The following is a 22,698-nucleotide window of genomic DNA, read 5'->3' as shown; positions in this document are numbered from 1 at the left end:
TTCTTACGCAATGGTGTTTATCAAACATTTCATGTCCAATTATTAAATACCATGTGTTGTGGTCAATTATGTCTATATGTGTTATTTTAACTCAACAAAAATAAATTTTTTAATGACATTGTTTTTAATGTAATATAAATGACTTATGTTTGTACAGATGGTTCGATCTTTGGTGTATCCCAAGAACTGGATATTGATTTATCAAATTATTACACAAAGGCACAGGCTGAACGACAGAAATATAGTATAGCAAAAAATATTAATGTGAAAAATGTTTAGAAATTAATAAGTTATCCAAGCCCAATTGACATGAATGACTTTGTGAGATTGATTGATTTATCACAATATTTATCCTTAAATAAAACAGCACGTTTTGTTAAACAAGTAGAATTTACAACTACAACACCTGGTTCAACAAACCATACACCTTTTCTTATTAAATTCAACTATCTGCTTGGTATTAAATTTTATAAAGAAGGAAGAATAGTTAATATAAGAATCGAGAAATGGAGGTGTAATATGTGCGATTTAGGATATAATTGCTCTTTTTCATTCAACCTAGAAGACCACGATTTTTATCAGTCTCGTAAAGAAGAATATTATCCTCTTGGTAAGAATCAGGAGATTATGTGGAAGCACAATTAGCATACAACTAATACATGATTTCGGGAATAGGAAATTATATGATGGTGAAGCAATAGTTTATATGACAAAGAAGGAAGGAAAATAGATAATTATACAAAGTCAAGGAATACAAACTGATTTAACAACAGGAAGATGGGGTGGTATTAGGTGTCATCATATTAATCTGTCATCTATTTCTGATACATAAATGACAGCATGAAGGCTTCAAGAAAATTAAAATTTTTGCATTCAAGGATACCTACAAGGAAAGGGTGTTAGATTTTACATTCCTTATGAATTGGAACATAGACAAGGGTATTTTTCAATTAAAAACTGGCCTTATACTGATGTGAAAAAACCCACAAATAGAGATTTGATTAAAATATTAAATAAAAATGAACTTCTGAAGGTGATGAAATATAAAAGTTTTTGAGAAGTCATCAACAAATCTTATTGGTTTCCTATTATGAGAAAAATAATTGTGGATTCAAGAGTATCGCAGAATCCAGATGAATATATGTATGATATTCTATGGGGTGAAAGTGGTTCAAGGATAGGAAGGGATGAGGAAGGAGTTGAAGAAACTAAGACAAGAGAGAAGGCGGAGAGAGAGAAAAAAGAGAAAGAAGAGAGAGGAGGAGAGGGAGAAGGAAGAGAGAGAGAGAGAGAGAGACCGAGAGAGAGAGAGAGAGAGAGAGAGAGAGAGAGAGAGAGAGAGAGAGAGAGAGAGAGAGAGAGAGAGAGAGAGAGAGAGAGAGAGAGAGAGAGAGAGAGAGAGAGAGAGAGAGACAGAGAGAGAGAGAGAGAGAGAGAGAGAGAGAGAGAGAGAGAGAGAATAAATAAATATAAAAATATGGAAACCCGTGAGATTATAAAAATATCAAAGATATTACAGAAAATAAATCAATCTCAATGCACCAAGGAGAAAAACAAAGAATTGGCAAGTCGATTAGAAATAAATGCGTCAAGACTATTAAAATTGGTTTCAGGGAGAAGATTTAAACAAAAAAGTGGAGATAAAGAAGAGAAAGAAGGAAAATATTATATTATTGATGATGTTGGTGTAATTGATTTTGATTAAAATTTTACATTTTTTTTCTTAAATAAATGGAGGAGAGAGTGAAGACATTTCTAACGATTCTTTATGTTTTAAAAACTAAGATTCAAATGTGCATGTTGGAAACTAAAATGGTTTTCGCACTCTGTCAGAATTTTTCACATGAATAAATGAGTTATTGTCTAAAATGTAAAAAGAAAACCAAGAGTAAAAATATCTCGTATGTTAAAAGTAAAAATAATAGGGTTATACAAGAAGGTACATGTTCGGTGTGTGGCTCAAAAAAGAGTGAATCCATCACCAAACACAAACGAGGGGGAGATATACAAAAGTTTTTATCAGGAAGTAAATTTACAACAACTGGAATACCAGGGGAATTACATTTACCAGGGTATTCTTTCTGTGGTCCAGGAACAAACTTGAATAAAAGATTAGATGAGGCTAACAATCCTAAACCGTGGAGCAAACCTATCAATAGGGTTGATGAAGTGTGCATGAGGCACGATATTGATTATGGAAATAGCACAACGTTGGAAGAAAGACATGAAGCCGAGAGAGAAATGTTGTATAATTTGTCTCTGATACAAAATCCAACCTTGAGAGAAAAAGTTGATCGGTTCATCGTGAAGAAGATGATCAGTGCTAAATTGAAACTTGGGCTTGGAAATTCAAAAAACTTATAGGCTCTAAATGATGTCATTAAGATTGAAGAGCAATTACCTGATGAATTACATAAACCAATAATCACAAAGTTTCATAGAATGAAGGTTTATTCCAATGAAGTTGATTATATCTGGTCTGCTGATTTCATTGACCTCAATTATGATAAGGGGTACAAGTAGGCTTTAACCGTTATTGATTTGAGGAGTAGATATGCGTGGGTTGTCCCTTTGAAAAACAAAACAGGTAATACTCTTATGTTAGCCTTCCAATAGATATTCAATAAAAGCAAGAGAAAACCTAAAAAATTATGGACTGATGAGGGTACAGAGTTCTACAACAAAACATTTATGAATTTTCTTAAAAATAACAACATTGCATTATACAGCACCTTTAATGAAGGAAAAGCGGTTGTTATTGAGCATTTTACTCGCACTTTAAAAGAGAGACTATATAAAAAATTCACTCGACTCGGTTCTCAACAATGGTTATCTTTAATTCAGGTCATTGTAGATAAGTACAATGATACGATTCATACCTCAACGAAAAGTAAACCATTAGATACATTTACAAAATTAAAATATGAAAAAGAGATCAATGCCAGAAAGCCTAAGTTCAAAGTTGGTGACATAGTTAGAATATGCAGGTGGAAATCTCATTTTGAAAAAGGTTATACCAAGCGATGGACAAATGAACTTTTAAAAATTGTTGATGTCGTCGGTACAGTTCCTTGGACTTACAAATTTTGCGATTTAAACGGGGAAAAGATTTTAGGTTCATTTTATTCACAGGAATTACAAAAGACAAAGAGAAATAGAATTTTTTTGACTCCACCCCTTTTAAAACACTACCCCTTTTTGACTCCGCCCACACAAGCCCCACTCACACAAACCCCCCCACAAAAGCCACATCCACACAAGCCCCACCCACATAAACCCCACCCACAAAAGCCACATCCACACATGCCCCACCCACAAAAGCCACATCCACGCAAACCCCACCCACGCAAACCCCATCCAGATAAGCCACATCCACATCCATCATATCCACATAAATAGTGATTAGTTTATTTGTTCCCACACACAACATGTTTATTTAATTTTTCAAAAATTGCTCCACCCACACAAACCACATCCACACAAGCCACATCCACACAAGCCCCACCCCACTGTACGGCCCCACCTCTGACCCACCACCCCCTTCATCCCACCCCCACCCTTCCCCACACACACACATGGCGAGGGGAGAGGGATGAGGGGGGTGGTGGCTCGTTGGGGGAGTGCACCTACCCCCCAACTCTAACCCTCCCCCACCCCCCCCCCTCCACCTCACCTTCCCTTTACATCTCCTTTATTCTTTTTTTGTAATTCAAAATCAGATAATTATAAGGAAGCATATATAATTAAACAAAAGTAAAAACATTAAACAAAATCTTCTTTCACAGCAGTCTGATGGTTTGTGATTTTGAAACTCGGTCAACATAATCTGTTCAAAACAAAGAGGGAAGAACAATTAGGGTATATAAAGATGATTATATTATGATATTAATAAAATGATTAATAAAACATTTACCTCCAGAAGATTGAGTGTCGTGTCAGATTCCTCCAGAAGATTAAGTTGTGTGCTTGGTTCATCCAGACAGGTGTTTAAACTGAAAACATAAAAAAAAATGAGTTAACACTGAAGATATAGACAGAGACATAGAGATAGAGACAGAGATAGAGACAGAGACAGAGACAGAGACAGAGACAGAGACAGAGACAGAGACAGAGACAGAGACAGAGACAGAGACAGAGACAGAGACAGAGACAGAGACAGAGACAGACAGACAAAGACAGAGACAGACAGACAAAGACAGAGACAGACAGACAAAGACAGAGACAGACAGACAAAGACAGAGACAGACAGACAAAGACAGAGACAGACAGACAAAGACAGAGACAGACAGACAAAGACAGAGACAGACAGACAAAGGCAGAGACAGAGACACACATATATATACACACACACACACACACACACACACACACACACACACACACACACACACACACACACACACACACACACACACACACACACACACACACACACACACACACACACACACACACACACACACACACACACACACACTGCTGGAATTATAGATAGATAACCATGAGAGACATGGGCACGGAATACTTCCTCATTTTCACAGCATGACTGTGCTTTTAAAGGTACTTCCCAATTTTACAGAACCGAAGGAGAGACAGTGAACTTCCCTTTCTTTCGTGCTTGAAGAGATAAAGTGAATATACTCAATGGAAATGAATGTTAAAAGAAAATTATATGAGTCTCAATTTTACATTTGCTTGGATGGGAGGGAAGGGGATAGGTGGGGAGAAAATGAGTCTCCTATTTTGAGCTTTTGGGGCTTGGATCAGAAAGTTTTTCCGTTTTACCCCATTCATTTGAATGGGCATCCCAGAAACCCCATTTATCATCTACTCAGGTTGAACCGCAATTCATTGACATTCTCAGTAACTGTCCTTGCGCTGTATAGACTGCATGGAAGTAACTATAATGCTTTGAAAAACCTTGGTGAGACTTCCCAGGTTGTGCGAGGCACTTCGATGTGTTTCTGTGTCTGTCGCTGCACAAAAACCTCTGAAGGGCTGAAACCTTTCCTCTCCCAGTGAAGCAGCTCATGGTGTCACAGCCTGTAAACACATGCAGTCCCAGAAGCCCTGTGCATTTTTCCAGGCCCAGCATGTTGGCAACTTTCTTGACATAAACGTATTCAGTGTCAGGTCAGGTCAGGTTAGATCTGCGACCTGCTACAGGTACCATGTAAACCTGTACTAACCTGTTCCATGGTCGGGTTGTCGGCGACTAAACCGTCTCCCCCACCAGGTTTTCTGGTGAGGAGGGTGTTTGGATATGGACACCCAGCAGGATTAAAAACAAAACCTGACAAAGGGCGGAGGAGCTCCTTGTGAGCCAACGGCCATCCATATCTAGTGCCCACTGTGTCTGCGGACGTCCTCCTGCAGTTGGGTTACTTTTTTATTAGGAGGTTGGTGGCAGGATTTGCACTCCGGCCACCGTAAAACCCTTCATTCCGCAAAACACAAAAACGCAAAAAAATCTGAAAACCCACTCCGTGGGAGTACCTCCTGTGCAGCTTCCCTTCGCAGGGCAGCTCACCGGATGATGGGATTGGGGCAAAGCCTTCGGGACCCCCAATCTTTGATGATAGGAGGGAAACCACGGGGTAACATCCCTGGGTCAGATTGTGGGAGAGTGTGTCGGAGTGGTGCTGACGTGTCGTCCACCAGACGGCGGTCTGCTTGGGTTAACCTGAGGCGGTCCCTTCGGGTGGGTGCCTGGAATGTCCTATCCCGAAGAGAGGATGATCACCTGTCTCTGTTATCATCTGAGCTCAAGCGTTTGGACATCGGGATTGCAGCTCTCTCTGAGGTTCGGAGACCGGATTGCGGTGAGATAATGGTGGGTGGTTACACCTACTATTGGTCTGGTCGCTCTGATTGTTACCATACCCAAAGAGTTGCTGTAGCTGTGTCCAATAAGCTGACCCCAATGATAATTGAGGTAACACCGGTCAACGAGCGTATTATGAGATTAAGGATTCGTCACTCCTTAGGTGTCATTTCTCTGGTCTCTGTTTATGCTCCGACTGAGGCGAGTGATCTCACCGTGAAGGATGCATTCTATGCCACGCTCGAGTCTGTGGTTGATCATTGCCCCAGACGAGATACACTTCTAGTCTTGGGGGATTTCAATGCATCGACTGGAACTGATAGGGATGGTTATGAGATGTGTGTTGGTCCCCATAGATCAGGAACTATGAACCAGAATAGCACTAAGTTCCTTGACTTTGCAAGAAGTCATGGACTTAGGGTGGCTGGTTCATGGTTTTAGTGCCCACAAGCTCATTGCTGGACTTGGTATTCCAACGCTGGCGGTGCGGCAAAGGAGATTGACCATGTCCTCATTGACAGTCGCTGGAGGATGATCCAGAATTGCAGGGTCTACCGGAGTGCTCAGTTCCTCAATACTGACCACAGGCGTGTTGTAGCAACTCTACAGCTGCACCTTAAATCCTGGAGAATGGTACCATCCCAGCCAAGGCTGGATGTGGGCAAGCTCAAGGATGAGAGAGTAGCTGAGGAGTTTGCGAACAGGCTGAGTGGACACTTGGGGGGTCTGGGTGCTTTGGGGGGTCCTGAAGAGTTGTTGAGTGCCTTCAAGACCACCGTCCTTGATGTTGCCGGTGGATGTCTTGGAACTCACCGAAGGGCAAAGAAGAATTTTGTCTCTCAAGGGACACTGGATACCATTGACCAGTCACAGGGCCAGGCTGAATGGCAGAGCTGAGCTGTTCAGGGAGCTGAGGCGTAAAACTGTACGTGCACTGAGGATGGACAAGGAGGCCTATGTTCGAGGAATCTGTGAGGGGGTAGAGCATCACCTGTGGACAGGTGATTCTCGTCCCGCTTCCAGCGGAATTCGCGCATTGCATTCATCCAAGCCCATCCCTCGGAGCACTGCAGTTAGAGCAGAGAGTGATAGGCTTTTGACAGAGGAGTCTGAAGTGAAGGCCCGCTGGGCCGGTTACTTTGAGTGGTTGTACCAGGCTGATCCCCCAGCTGTCAAGTTGGACGTCAAGGGTGTTACAATCCCTGTTGCTGACCCTCGAATCAACTGTGGTCCACCTTCGCTTGTGGAAAATACGGGCTGCGGTGAACCGGTTGAAACGGGGCAAAGCTCCAGGGATCTGTGGCATCCATGCTGAACTTCTCAAGGCTGGTGGAAATGCTGCACTCGTGTCGTTGCATGCAGTTTTGTGCTCTGCCTGGAACACAGGCCTCATCCCAACTGATTGGAAGAGGGGCCTTGTTGTTCCTCTCTGGAAAGGGAAGCGTGATCGCCAAGACTGCAACAACGACCGAGGGGTGACGCTGCTCTCAGTGCCGGGCAAGGTCTTTGCTCGGATAATTCTTGATAGGGTTCGCCACCATCTGCTTGAGCACCAGCATCCAGAGCAGTCAGGCTTTACACCAAAGAGGTCAACAATTGACCGTATCCTTGCACTTCGGGTCCTCACCGAACGCAGACGAGAGTTTCGGCAGGGGCTGCTTGCAGCCTATGTTGATCTCTGTAAAGCGTTCGATTCAGTGAATCGGGATGCCCTCTGGAGGATTCTTGGTCTTCGTGGGGTGCCACCAAAACTGATCGATCTGATGTCTGAACTCTACTCTGGTACTGAGAGTGCTGTGAAGTGTGGTGGTACCATCTCTGACTTATTTCCAGTTGTTACTGGAGTTCGTCAGGGGTGTGTACTGGCTCCACACTTTTCAGCACTTGTATGGACTGGATTTTCGGGAGGATGTCGGAGAGATCAAGCTGCGGTGCATCGTTTGGGAATGTCAAGATCTCGGACCTTGATTTTGCATATGATGCAGTCATCTTTACGGAGACTTTAGATATCCTTTTGGGGGCCCTCGATGTGCTGAATGAGGAGTCAGAGCCGCTGGGATTACGAGTTTCTTAGTCAAAACTAAGATCCAGGCTTTTGGTGATATCTTGGATGCTGCTGTCCTGTCTGTGTCTGTTTGTGGTGAGGATGTTGAGGTCGTGGAGAGATTCACTTGCCTTGGCAGTGATATTCATGTCTCTGCTGGCTGTGAGTCAGAGGTCAATAGACGTCTGGGTCGGGCCTGGGGAGTCATGGATTCACTGGATCATGGGGTGTAGCGCTGCCGGTACCTGTGCGGGAGGACGAAAGTCCAAGTCTTCAGGTCATTGGTACTTCCAGTCTTGCTCTATGGATGCGAGACTTGGACTATGACCAAGGATCTGAGACTGAGACTTAATTCCTTTGGTACCAGGTCTCTTCGGAGAATCCTTGGCTATCGCTGGTCGGATTTTCTTTCCGACGAGCAGTTGCTGAGAGAGACTCCGATGAGATTTGTTACCTGCATACTCTGTGAGCGTCAGTTGCGGCTGTATGGGCATGTGGCTTGTTTTCCTGACGCTGATCCTGCTCACCAGATTCTCTCAGCGGGGGAGTCTCGTGAGTGGAGGAGGCCAGTGGGCCGACCACGTGCCTCGTGGTTGCAGCAGGTTGACCATCATCTCATGGAGATGGGGATGGGCCTGGCATCTGCCTGGGGGATGGCCAGACGGAGGCCCCTGGAGTACCGGCGGAAAGTGGACACAGCGATGCGCTGTTCTGGCATATGCTCCCATACCTGACCTGAGTGTGTGTTTAGGTTACACCCTTCATGTAAAGTGAGCATGGTCGCTGTGATGAAAATAACGAAGACATCCGTATCTTCAAACACAATCACAATTGCTGTAAAGCCAGACCCAGCATAGTGCTTTGCATGAAGGAAGAGTTTGGTGTCTGCCTCTTCTAAGTTACATCTGAGGGCTTCAAAGTTGCTGACTGACTCCACCATGAGTCTCCTGCAAGTCTCTCCCATGGTAACAAAGAATTGTTTCCCAGCCAGTCTGCTTCTCTGTTCATCTTCACTCCAGTCAGTCACAAGGAATTCAATCAAGCGGATTTGTTCTCTGGGTTCAGGAGGAAATTCTTCCACTGCTGTACTCTATGTCCAGGTGCAAGGATCCTGAATGATATCCCACTGAGATCTTCTGATGACTCTCTCTGCATTCTTTATAGACTTGTTTCGATAGACATCAAATACCATGTCAATGCACCCACGAGCTGTTCCTTCTCGCAAGGCTGCTGAAAGAATGGCTTTTGACGCTTCAGCAAAAGACAAGTGGTTTGAATCTACCAGTAGTTTCTGTACCAGTGCCATCCTATCTCTTATAGAAGCTGAGTTTTCTGGTGTAGATTGTACTGGTGACAAGCCTTTCTTGAGCGGTTTAGTCAGAGCTGCCTTGCTTGTCTTCCTCATGGTTCCTTCTGGATTAGCCAAAGCCCATGGTATGGGTCCAAGGGGATAGGAGAGCACATCCTTCATGTGCAGCTTTCTTGTTTGACCAATCAGGATCACCCATAAATTAACATCTTTTGAAGTACCTGTTCCATAGTTCTTGCACATGTATTTAGCTCATGTCCCTCTGTCGGGAGAATCGCTATCCTTAGGCTTACTTGGAGTATTTCCCATTTTTCTACCTTATTTCACTCTCCCTTTGAGTACTAGACAGTCCTCAGAACCCAATTTTACTTTGGCATTCCTATTGCTTAGCTAAGCTCATCGCGACGCTTTCCTTGTTACTACTCCTTGGCTCTCGCAACCTTGGTGCACCTACCCCACCTTGTAACCTGCCCTCGGCAGATTTAACTTGTGCCTCCCACCAACCCCTGACTCTGTCTTGTATCTCCTTACGCAGTGCCTCCACCATTCGTCGACTTGGCAGTTTTACAGCTCTATGCGTAATGCCTCTCGTCGCCACCTAACAGCGCTTTATCACTGCTGCTGAGATGTTAGACCCTGTAAAGGAATTACAAGTCCCTTATTTCTATTGGAGTTCTTGCTCCCCACGTTGGGCGATCCTGACACTATCCTAAGATGCACCTTATTTTATACAATAAACGATCTCTGTATACTTGCCTTTAAATTTTGGTTCGGGCCTGCGCAATGTCCACAGAGAAATGGGGCAAGCTGCCTGGCTACAGCAACACACCTTTCATAGAGATTTATAAAGCTGTCTTACCTTTTTTCTTATCCCCCCTTTGGCTCCAGGTGCTTGCTGTCCGCCTGGCAGCGGCCCCTCTCCCCTCTCCAGACTCAGCAGGCCTTGCTCGCTGCACCAAGTTTGTCGTGGAAATTTTGGATATCTATAAATCAGAAAAGACTTTATAGTCCATTCTGATCGTTTATTGTATAATACACATGTGTGGAGCAAGTGCTGGTTATAAAATCTCCAAGCACTCTCTGCTGTAGGCAGAGTATTACTGAGTTTTATATTGTTCCACATAAGGTGTGGTCTATACTATAAGCATTAATCAAAGTTAAACTACAAATGAACTTTGCAAAGCAGGAATCATGAGAACAGGGAGAAAAACAACTCCATACATGGTCATTATTACTATCAGCAGGATAAAGGAGAGTGGGATAAAAGAAGTCTGGTCAGAAGGTTGTGTGAGCCAGAGGAATTCCTTTTCATATAGATAAGACAATCAAAAGCATGCTGTGCTGTGTCTGCCAGAGTCCTTGGCCATACTCCTAACTTTAAAGCATTATAAACATTATTTATTAAATTCACCTAAGCACACGAGTTCAACTTGATTTCATAACCCACATTGGGCAACGCGGGGTCCCTCCTCCCACATATTCCCTTCCTTCATCCTACCCCACCTCCTCCCTCCGTACTCCCACCACACCCTCCCTCTCTCCGGACTCCCACCACAACCCTTCCCCTTCCTCCTCCCACCCTCACCTCCCTCATCACATCTCTTCCACCTCCCGCTCCACCCCACCCCTCCCTCCTCCCACTTCTACCTATCCCCTCCCTTCTTACACAAAGGAATTTTTCAGGGTGTATATTAACGTGAAGGTGCACATATTCATTAAAAACTCGACCCACACATAGGTGGGTGAGTCGAGTTTTTGCACGACTTGCTGAAAAAGTATAGTCTGTGCTTTGTAAGAAAACTATAAATGTTTGTGTGGTGTACGCTTAAAAGGTTCTAGATGGTTTAAAGGGTACATTCCAATTGTAGTTAGCATTGAAGGGGTCAAAAGGGTTTAAACTCTGAAGCGTATATAAAGGGTCTAAAATCGTCCAAGTGGTCTAAAGCTCTAAATGGTCAAGGGTCTAAGCTGTCTAATGTGTTTGAAGGGTGTTATGGGTCTTTGGATCTTCGGAGTATCAAGGGTCTTAAAAGGACTTGGGGATCTTAAGGGACTTTGGGTTCTTAAAGGGTCTTAAGGGTCTTAAGGTTATTCATGGTGTTAAGGGTCTTAAAGGGTCTTTGGGATTTTCAGGGTATTGGAGGTATTAAAGGGTCTTCGAGGTCATAAAGGGTCTTATGGGTCTTTGGGGTGTTAAGGGTCTTAAAGGGTCTTGAAGGGTCTTTGTGATCTTAAAGTTATTGGAGGTATTAAATGGTCTTCGAGGTCGAAATGGGTCTTTGGTGTCTTATGGGTCTTATGGTTCTTTGGGGTCTAAAGGTTCTTTGGGCTTTATAAAGACTGAGGTGATGGATGAAAATAACCTTAGGACAATCCCCAGGTCGGACTTGGTCTTGATAGGGTTCGCCACCATCTGCTTGAGCACCAGCGTCCAGAGCAGTCAGGCTTTACACCAAAGAGGTCAACGATTGACCGTATCCTTGCTCTTCGTGTCCTCACTGAACGCAGACGAGAGTTTCGGCAGGGGCTGCTTGCAGCCTATGTTGATCTCTGTAAAGCGTTCGATTCAGTGAATCGGGATGTCCTCTGGAGGATTCTTGGTCTTCGTGGGGTGCCACCGAAACTGATCGATCTGATGTCTGAACTCTACTCTGGTACTGAGAGTGCTGTGAAGTGTGGTGGTACCGCCTCTGACTTATTTCCAGTTGTTACTGGAGTTCGTCAGGGATGTGTACTTGCCCCCACACTTTTCAGCACTTGTATGGACTGGATTTTTGGGAGGATGTCGGAGAGATCAAGTTGCGGTACATCGTTTGGCAATGTCAAGATCTCGGACCTTGATTTTGCAGATGATGCAGTCATCTTTGCGGAGACTTTAGACATCCTCTTGGGGGCCCTCGAGGTGCTGAATGAGGAGTCGGAGCCGTTGGGATTACGGATTTCTTGGGTCAAAACAAAGATCCAGGCTTTCGGTGACATCTTGGATGCTGCTGTCCTGTCTGTGTCTGTTTGTGGTGAGGATGTTGAGGTCGTGGATAGATTCACTTACCTTGGCAGTGATATTCATGTCTCCGCAGGTTATGAGCCAGAGGTCAATAGACGTCTGGGTCGGGCCTGGGGAGTCATGGATTCACTGGATCATGGGGTGTGGCGCTGCCGGTACCTGTGCGGGAGGACGAAAGTCCGAGTCTTCAGGTCCTTGGTACTTCCAGTCTTGCTCTATGGGTGCGAGACTTGGACTTTGACCAAGGATCTGAGACGGAGACTTAATTCCTTTGGTACCAGGTCTCTTCGGAGAATCCTTGGCTATCGCTGGTCGGATTTTGTGTCCAACGAGCGGTTGCTGAGAGAGACTCGGATGAGATTTGTTACCTGCATAGTCCGTGAGCGTCAGCTGCGGCTGTATGGACATGTGGCTCGTTTTCCTGACGCTGATCCTGCTCACCAGATTCTCTCAGCGAGGGAGTCTCATGAGTGGAGGAGGCCAGTGGGCCGACCACGTGCCTCATGGTTGCAGCAGGTTGACCATCATCTCAAGGAGATGGGGATGGGCCTGGCATCTGCCTGGGGGATGGCCAGACGGAGGCCCCCGGAGTACCGGCGGAAAGTGTACGCAGCGACGCGCTGTTCTGGCACATGCTCCCATACCTGACCTGACCTGACTTGGTCTGTGTGCCAAATTTGGTGGTTGCCGTCCCAGCGGTCTTTGCAAAAATCATGAACGCACATATAGACAGACATACAGACAGACGAGTGTGGAGGAAGTCAGGAATCCATGTGTGGAGTTGGCCCTCGATTCCATAGGCAGACAGTTTGGAGAGCAATGCAGGATGCCAGACTGTATGAAGAGCTGATCTCATGCCTGACATTGTGGGAGAGTTGGGAGAGTAGATTAAAGCAACATGTCCAAGGTAGAGTAACCAGGTCTGAATCCGAATTGATGATCTGAGATGAGGCTGTTGGAGAAAAGGAATGATTTAATGTGAACTGTAATTATGCATTCCATGACCTTGCTGATGATTGGAAATAAGCTAATTCGTCTGCAGTGAAAGGGGATCAGTTTTTGCACCTTTTTTAATGTAATGTTCTGTTGTTGGCTGATTTCTAAGCAGGTGGAAGATGACCTATGGTAAATGATGGGGTGAAAATGGCAGAGAGAGGAAGCACAAGAGCAGCAGAGCAGGTTTTTAGGACACGTGAGCTGATGCTGTCTGGTACAGTTGAAGAGGCAGAGTCAAGGGTTGCCAGAAATTTCTCCATCATCTCAGGTGCAAAAGACAGAGTCCAGGAGCAGTTGGGAATTACAGAGGGAGGGTTGGGATTGGGAAGGGTGGGTTGGGGTTGGGAAGCAAACACAGAATTGAGGCATTCAGCCTTCTTATGAGCAGAGTTGGCTGTGGTGCCATTTGAAGTGAGGGAAGGGATGGAAGGGGAGCATACACCAGAGACAGACTTAACAAGGTGGTGTCAGGTTTTTTTTGTATACACTGTCGAGGCTCGTATGAGAGCTAACACACAGAACGTACAACAAGGTGAGCAGGAGAACAGAGGGGGCGGGAGTGAGAAAGAAAAAAGGTTTTAGAGGAGGGACCAGTTTTACTGTTCATACTTGAGATTGGACAGATGTTTTCTGGCTCTCCTCAGAGTAGACCCATGCTTTTTGCGGGCTTTGTTGAATGATCTGAGGTTACCTCTGGTTGGATTTGCCTTCCAGGAGGAGAATGCAAGTTGCTTTAAAGCAACTACCTCACCACAGGATTCAGTGTACCAAGAGCAGGAGGATGGGTAAGATAATTGAAAACGAAATGGGATTAAATATGCATAAGGTAGAGCAGGCTTCTGTGAAAGAATTTCCAGGCTGAATTAATGTTAGCGGTGATGTATATAGGAGACCAGTCCTAAAGTGTGATGGCTGCTTGCAGTCCTTGTCAGTTTGCCTGAATTAACTGCCAGACTCGCAGGTGCTGAGGCTGTTTTCTGAGAATGACTAGAGAGATGTTGACCTTCACAAGCACATGATCAGATGAGATAATGTGGGCAGAGGAAGACCAAGATGCGTTAGCAGGGCAAGTTGGTCATCACCAAATCCAAAAGGCAAGATTTGCTATTGGGAGAAATCCAGATGGGAAAAGTCACAGATTGAGTCACACCCATGGAGTCACATGTTTTGCAGAAGTACCATAGCTGGTGAGAAATGTACCAACACCTGCCAATTAGCATGATAACAATTGATATACCTACAATGGGGAAGAGAGAGTTGGGATGAGTGGCTAAAAGTTGGTCCATGTCGTTTGAGAGAAAGATGTAGATGGAGTCATCACTGTTGGGAGGAGGGTGCAACACAGATGAGCCAGAGGGGAAGTCATAGCCAGAGGTTCTTTTCAGGTCTTTGCTGATGACTTCACCCTCCGCTGTGACATCCCTCATCCTTCTCACAGACAGACAGGCAGTATCCTCATCCCTCTCTTTGGACCTTTGCCAACATAATCTGGTCAAACACTTGGAATATGTCTCTTAACCATGAGAAATGACACACATTCGCTCTCTCTCGATGAAAGGACCATGCTGCAAACCTTACCGTCTACTTTCTCAACAAACCTCTCAAAAAAGTTCAGTCACTGGAACTCTTGGGTCTCACTCTCGGGAATGATTTTTCTTGGGCAAGTCACATTTCAAAGTTGGCCTTCAAAGCCAGACACCGGCTGGGCATCCTCCATCGTGCAAAGTCCTTCCTTGACACACCTGAGCTCCTATCCACTGAACTGATTTCATCCATAGCTTGATGGAGTGCTGACTGCTCTGCCCTCTGGGCTGGCACCCCTGCCTCACACCTTGCTCAGTTTGACGCCGGCCGTGGAAACCAAGGCCTTCAAAATAATTGAAATCTCTCACGATGAAGCTGCGTCTCTGGGCCGATCACTTCGCCATCACAGGCAGGTCGGTGGTCTCTCTGTCTTCTTCTGCTTCCTTTCTGGTCTTGCACCCTCTGCCCTCGCCATGCTTTGTCCCCATCATGTATCTATCTTCAGGCCACACCTGATCCACCATCAGCCTCCTCCAAGAGAAACTGCCATAATCCAGAATCATTGCTCACCTCCACTCATTTGTTCCTTTTTTTTCTCTCGCCTGTGGAACCACCTACTATACTCTACTCGATCTCATTCTTCCCTCCATGTCTTCCAGACAGATGTTCACTTTCATCTAAAATCATCCCCTATCCAAAACCATGATCTTTATGACACTCGTTAAATCACCCCTCACCACTCCCAAAATTTTGCTTCTGTATCCATTTTGCCCACCACCCCTCGCGTTCTCCCCTTCCCCCTCATCGTTACCTGCATCCCTTGTTTGTCCACATCTATCTATTTTCCCCCTTCTTCTGCTGTTTCTTTTGTTATGTTGTGTCCTGATCCATTCTGTTTTCTGGCTCTTCCACGAGCCTTGACTATGTATACAAAAAAAATGACAAATCAACAATCACATATGAGTGAACAATGGACAAATTAACACAGCAAATGTAATTTAAACCTGGGATCAAAGCATCATGAGATATGTTTTTAGATGGGAAGTCCACAAGGTAATCTGTTGCTTTTCTCACCACCTCAACTATAGGGTATCCCTGTGGTCATCCAGAAGCCAAAAGTTATGAAGAGGATGTGATGTACTTGAAGGAGAAAGTGGATGCTGGAGCAGACTTTGTAATAACACAACTCTTCTTCTCGGCCTCATCTTTCCTGAAATTCCTCACTGACTGTCGCCGTGTAGGCATCACTGTACCTATTATTCCAGGCATCTTTCCAATTCAAGTAAGTGCAGAACCCTATTTTGTACAACCTGCTGCAGAACCCTTCTGTCACTTTCTCAGGTTGCTCACGTATCCTCTCTTTACATATAATATCAAGTTGAGAGCAGAGAAGGGTAATTTTTAATTGCTGTTTAGATTCTAAAGAATAGAAGATGGAAGGGGGCGAGGGGAGGAGGGAAGGATGAGTGTCTGTGGGGGAGTTTTGTGAGTTAAATAGAAATGTTAAAAGGATGGATGGGTAGATTACGATGAAGTAAAAAGCATTTTGAGGCCCCTTGTCACTCATGTGGAAGATTTGTTTGGGGGAGGGGGTTGGGATGGGGTTGGGGTTAAATGTGGGACTTTTGGGATAGGGTGGGCAAGATCAAAATTTGTCATTTGTACATTCTATAATATGTTGTGTATATGAGGCCCTGAATGATCACTTTTAAAATCCTCGCTGACTCATTTTAACCATAATCCAATGGCCTGTGGATGATGATGTGACTTGAGAGTTTGCACGCTCACAACAGAGGGGAGTTATTTTGCAATGAATGTGCTGCAAAAATTAAATGATTAATGGTGCTCAGACCTGAGGCCTCATGCCCCTCAGTTCAACAGCTTTAACATACTGCTTTGGTCACATGCTTTGGTCTTGTACAAAATGATCAGGACAGCAATTGCTGGACTTCAGAGTTCCACATTCTGGACTGCAAATTCTGGGAGTTTAAAAATAAAGGGGGTGTGGATGGATAGAAATGCACAATTTTGCTTATCATGCTTGGAGCTCTAAACATACTTCCTTTCCTATTTCAAAATATTTCCTTTTAAAAATCTCATGGACTTCCCTATTTCATCATTTGTTGCAAATATAACATCACAATGACATGTCCAAGCATTGAAAAATTATTTTTGCCTTCTGAAAATTAGTTATGTGTTCATTCAAATGACATTATTTGTGTTTGATTGACCTCAAACGGTATCCCACTATTCGTTTGCAATTGGTCACTGGCTTTGACACCGATGCAATTTTTTTATTACTGACCCAAGGCATCAAAAAGGTACATATATCGAGCAAACAGTTTCAAATGGAGCACCTCACCACCATTAGAGCAATTAAATTGCATCAAACGTGGCAATAAATGTGAATTGTTGCTCCTAGATTGCTGGCTCAATGACAGAAGATGCCATTTGCATTTTTGCCACTCCATCCCTACCTCGTTTAGAATCCCGCGCGTGCACAAACAGCTTGCTAGTCATATTAAATAACTTTTCATCACAGATACCTTTTAACCTGAAATGATAAATGGATACGCGGTATTTGTGTCGTGTCCAAAATGAAGTTTTGACTCCTTGCAGGTTTTTGGCAACATGCCAGTACAAGGGTTCACACTCGCATTGAACAACAGTTGTTCAGTACGGATGATTGCCCTTCTCGTCAGGTGTTTTCTCACATCTAAATTTGATAATCATTAAATGAAGCTGCATATTGCACGTCCTAATTCCAGGATCCTGTTTGTCAATCAGAAAGACGTCAATTCATCATCACTATCTTCAAACATGATGTCCACCATATTGTCAATCTCGACTCTCATCATCATCATCATCATGATCAACACTGACGTCTTTTAGATTCGTCTGCAGCACCCATTGGTAGAGACTCGCACGTGATATCTCCAAGCTCTTGAGGCCGAATATGACCCTTTGTCCATTTGTATGTCTGATTTCTGGACTCATCTCATTTCCACACAAATCCTTAATTGCTGTAGATTTGAGGACAACCTTCAGGGGCATCGGTCCTTATTAAATTGATGGCTTGCTTTTGATGTCTTGAATATTGATGTCTTGAATAATGATGTCTTGCTTGAATATTGATGGCTTGCTCGACAGATGTGCATCTCAATTGACTAATCGCATGGTGGCAATACAGCGGCCTGCACAAGTATTCACCTCGACCAATAATGGCACATTTATATGAATTATGAATTATGTGGAAATAATTTTTCCAAATTAACTTTTTTATTTATAACTGAAGAGATCAAATGAATCACTGTTACAGTTATAGTAGGTCACACAACAGAAATACCTGCCAAAAAACATGTACAAATCAAAATGAACTGGTTGTAAAAGTATTCAGAACCTCGTCAGTACTTTTTAGGATTATTGGTATCTCCCACAGTGAGGCTGAGTCTGGGCCTCTCGCTCTCACCGCAAGCAGGTCGGTGGTCTTTCTGTCTTCAACCGTCTCCTCTTTGGTCTCGCCCCCCCCTGCTCTGTCTGCGATATGTCACCCCCATATTTCTACAGGGAACTCAAGGTCCGCCAGCAATCCCCTTCTGGTGAAACTACCGAAATCACGAATCACTGCTCACCTTCACTCTTTCATTCCTCTTTTTTTCCCGCCTTTGGAATAAACTCCCATACTCTCTTCAATCCCATTCTTCCCTCCAGGTCTTCAAAACACCTGTTCAACACCATCTCTTATCCCCCATCCAAAACCACGATCTTTTCTACCCCCGTTAATCTTCAAATTCCCTGCTTTCCTTCCTGAAAGTTCCTGTAGTGTCCATCTTGTTTACCCTGTGTTCCTCGCCCCATCGCTCTCCTTTCCACAAATCTAATGTCTCTGTTCCCCACTGTTTTTTTCCTTCCCTTTCCCACCCCTCTCCCCTCTCCCCTGCTCCCCTTTTTTGTGCGTTGTGTGTTCGCTCTCATTCGAGCCTCGACAATGTATACAAAATAATAATAATAAAGTACTTGGTGGAAGCACCTTTCACAGCACTGACTGCTACGATTCTTTTTGGGTAAGTCTCTATCAGCTTTGTACAGTGAGTTGGTGAAATATTTGCCCATTGTTCACGTGAAAATTGCTCTCGTTCTGCAAAGTGTGATGGGGATCATTGATGTACTGTAATCTTCAAGTCTCACCATAATTGTTCAATTGGGTTCAAGTCAGGACTTTGACTGGGCCACTCAAGAACATTTTTTATCTTCTTATTCAGCCACTCCAGTGTGGCTTTATATTTGTGCTTCGGATCATTGTCCTGCTGAAATGTGAATCTCCTACCCAGTTTCAGATTCATGGCTGACCCACGCAGGCTTTCATCAAGGATTCTCATGTACTATGTACCGTCCATTGTCCCTTCTATTCTGACAAGCTTGCCAGTCCCTGCTAACAAATGACAGCCCCATAACGTGATGCTGCTACAACCATGCTTGACAGTAGGGATGGTGTTGCATGGGTGATGTGCAGTGTTAGGCTTGCACCAGACATAACACTTTGAATTTAGACCAAAAAGTTAAATTTTTATCTCGTCTGACCACAAAACGTTTTTCCACGTACCTCCAGTATTATTTCGATGCTTTTCACAAACTCCATGCAAGCTTTTAGATGGGTATTTTTCAGGAATGGCTTCTTTCCTGCCATCTGTCCAAAGAGGCCAGCTTTATGAAGGGAACGGGATATTGTTGATTGATGAACACTGACTCGCATCTCAGACATCAAGCCTGGCAAATCTTTCAAAGTCATTGTAGGATTCACAGGGACATCTCGAACCAGTTTCCTGTTTGCCCGGCTGCTGAGTTTGGATGCGTGACCTGATCTGGGTAGAGTCTGGGTGGTATGATGCATCTTCCCCGTCTTCATGATGAATTTCACTGTACGCAAATGGGTAATGAGTGACTTTGAAATCTTCATGTAACCCTCTCCTGAACGGTGTTTCGCCACCACTTTATGTCTGACTTCTTTGGAAAACTCCTTGGTCTTCATGTTTGCCTTGTTGGTCGACCAACTTAGTTGCACCTTCTAACTCCTTAGATAAGTGGGCAGAGGATGGAGTCATCAGCAGCCAAAGCTGACCAAGGCACAATCGTGGGTGGCTCCATATCTAGAATTGTTCGGAATACATTATTCTACATGTGTACCAATTTTGGTGCTTTTATGCAAATTTGAGCAATTGATCTGAAATATCAGACTATGCTGCTGGACTAGAAGGAAATGGGAGAAGATATGACGTGGTGGTGAGCAGCTGTTTTGAAGACCTGGAGGGAGAAGTGGGATTGAAGAGAGTGTGGGAGTTTGTTCCACAGGCGGGAAAAAAGAGGAATGAAAGAGTGAAGGAGGGCAGTGATGATTGATTTTGGCAGTTTCACCAGAAGGGGATTTTTGGCAGATCTTGAATGCCCTGATGAAATATATGGTGGCATATCACAAACAGAATTGGGGGGGGGGGGAGCCTGGAAAAGAGATGGGAGAAGAGAGAAAGACCACTGACCAGTCTCTGGTGAGAGAGTGAGAGACCCAAAGTTGCAGCTTCATCATATGAGATACCAATGATCCCAAAAGCCTTGGTTTCCACAACATGAAGTCGAGCTCGATGTGAGGCACAAGCACCACCCCAGATGGGGGAGCAGTACTCCATCAGACTATGGATTAAGGTTTGGTAAATTGTTAGAAGATCAGGTGTGCCAAGGAAGGTCTTTGCACGATGTAGGATGCCCAGTCGGCGACGAGCTTTGGAGGCCTGCTTGGAAATGTGGTTTTCCCAGGAAAGATCATGGCAGATGGTGAGACCCAAAAGCTTGAGTGAGAGGACTTCTTCAAGGTTATTGTTTAGAAAAATAGATGGGGGTAGGGGGGGGTTCTAGACGGTCCTATCGGAGAGACATGGTGAGAGTGTGAGATTTGTCAGGATTGAAAGACATATTCTAAGTATTTGACCAACTTGTGATTTTAAACAGAGTCTGGGGAGTGAAGAGTTTTCTGCCTGCCGATTAGAGAGATGAGAGATGGTACGGCAGAGGATAGAGTCATCAGCAAAGAGATAGAGGATTTTCCAGGGAATCTGAGAGATGATTGATGAAAAACAGAAAAAGCACAGGGCCAAGAACATTGCCTCGAGGGAACTCCAGCCTGGACGGGAAGAGGAGATGAGAGAATTCCATTAAGGGCCACACATTTTGCCTGGTGTTGGCTTAATGGTTAGGGTGGCGGGCTTTGGATCCTAGGGTCCTGAGTTCAAATCCTGCTCAGCTGTTGAATTAATACCAGATGGGGTTAATTCGACCTGTCATCCTTCCGAGGTCAGCAAATGAGTGTCAGCATGCTGGTTTTGTGTGTTGGAGTGGTGACCCATCCACGATTGTGCCCAATAGCCAAGGAGACTGCTTAAGCCGCTGTCACACCTTGACGATTTAGCCAGCGTATGCCGTCGTATGAAAAATTTGTCTAAAACGCCAGCACACATCGAATACGTTATGGGTAAGTTTTGTATACGTTAAGAGCACGCTGAAGCACGCTGGCATACGTCATAGTATGCTGAGCTCGTCGACAAATTTTAACATGCTCAAAATTTTTCGACGTATGCCAGCGTATGACTCACACGTTCTGCATATGCTGTCCATAAGTTGTAGGCATGTTATGCGATCGTTGACACACGTCGACACACGTTACTTGTGAGTTACTCATAAGTCGAAACACATCGAGGTAATGCTTAGCATACCCGAAACTTATTTCTAACCTATGAGTAACGTGTTGTAGGCACATTACGCGATCGTTGACGCACGTCGACACACGTTACTTGTAATTTACTCATAAGTCGAAACACGTCGAGGTAATGTTTAGTGTCAGTGTTCCAGACTCCATGTTTTTTTTTTCGTTTTTTTTTTTCTTCGGCATGACGGTGATGTTGACACTTCGATTTCTCGTGTGGTTATAATATAATATAATTACTAGGCTGCCGCTCAACGAGAATCATAACCACTCTAGAAATCGAAGTATCAACATCACCGTCATGCCGAAGAAAAAAAAAAAAAAAAAAACCATGGAGTCTGGAACACTGAGGGGTTCCTCCTGTGTGAAACCCATTTTTATATACCAATTCCCCTAAACGCTGCCAATACGCCATTATACGGTGGCTGTAAGTTAGTAACACATTCAGTAAGTTCTGTGGTCGTCCGGAAGACGTCAAATACATCTACATACGTCAATATGCGTTGGAGATACGTTACACATAGGTTCAAAGCACGTTACTCATAGGTTCAAAGCACGTTACTCATAGGTTAGAAATAAGTTTCGGGTATGCTAAACATTAGCTTGACGTGTTTCGACTTATGAGTAACTTACAAGTAACATGTGTCGACGTGTCTCAACGATCGCATAATGTGCCTACAAGTTGTGGCCAGCGTATGCGGAACGTGTGCGTCATATGCTGGCTTACATCTAAAAATTTTGAGCATGCTTAAAATTTGTCGACGTGCTCGGTGTACGACGACGTATGCCAGCGTGCTTCAGCGTGCTCTTAACGTACACAAAACTTACCCATAATGTATTCGACGTGAGCCAGCGTATTCGGCAAAATTTTCATACGTCGGCATACGCTGGCTAAAACGTCAAGGTGTGACAGGGCCTTGACACTTCGATGTCTCGTGCGGTGATGATTTGAATCGTCGAGCGGCAGCCTTTTAAAAGGCCACGCCACGTGATCGTCGGCGATACGCTGCTGCGCTATGCATACGTTCGACTATTGTTGGGCATAGGTTGTGAACGCCAACAACACGCTAAGGATTCGTTGGTGTAAGTTATCTATATGTTATCGACACGTTCTGTGTACGTTACTCATCCGTTATGCATACGTCCAACTCGTTATGAATACGCCAAAAACTGAAAAAAACATCAATAGCTCAGCGTACGCCAGCGTTTTACATACATTTTGATGCGTGGCCATACGCTGGCTAAA

General features: G+C 44.3%; 1 protein-coding gene and 1 long non-coding RNA gene across 8 annotated transcripts in view; one reads left to right on the top strand and one right to left on the bottom strand.

Moving 5' to 3' along the window:
* Nucleotides 1–22,698, top strand: part of MTHFR (methylenetetrahydrofolate reductase) — a 199,940-nt gene that overhangs the window by 82,059 nt on the left and 95,183 nt on the right. For all 7 annotated transcript variants that reach the window (XM_085844834.1, XM_085844827.1, XM_085844828.1 and 4 more), the window contains one exon: nucleotides 15,790–15,983. In XM_085844834.1, coding sequence (XP_085700960.1) covers nucleotides 15,790–15,983 — 194 coding nt within the window. The remainder of the gene's footprint in view (nucleotides 1–15,789; nucleotides 15,984–22,698) is intronic.
* On the bottom strand, nucleotides 2,817–10,281 carry LOC147016263 (uncharacterized). Its single transcript, XR_015049012.1, has 3 exons — nucleotides 10,037–10,281; nucleotides 3,914–3,992; nucleotides 2,817–3,826 (listed from the first exon to the last, which is right to left on the bottom strand). It is a non-coding gene; the product is annotated as an uncharacterized LOC147016263 (long non-coding RNA).

The sequence above is a fragment of the Eptatretus burgeri genome, chromosome 11, assembly GCF_056783735.1.
Source record: "Eptatretus burgeri isolate ZD-2024b chromosome 11, Ebu_testis_v1, whole genome shotgun sequence".
Classification (NCBI taxonomy): Eukaryota; Metazoa; Chordata; class Myxini; order Myxiniformes; family Myxinidae; genus Eptatretus; species Eptatretus burgeri.
Note: the sequence above shows the minus strand (reverse complement) of the source record. Positions and strands in the feature narration are given on the sequence as shown.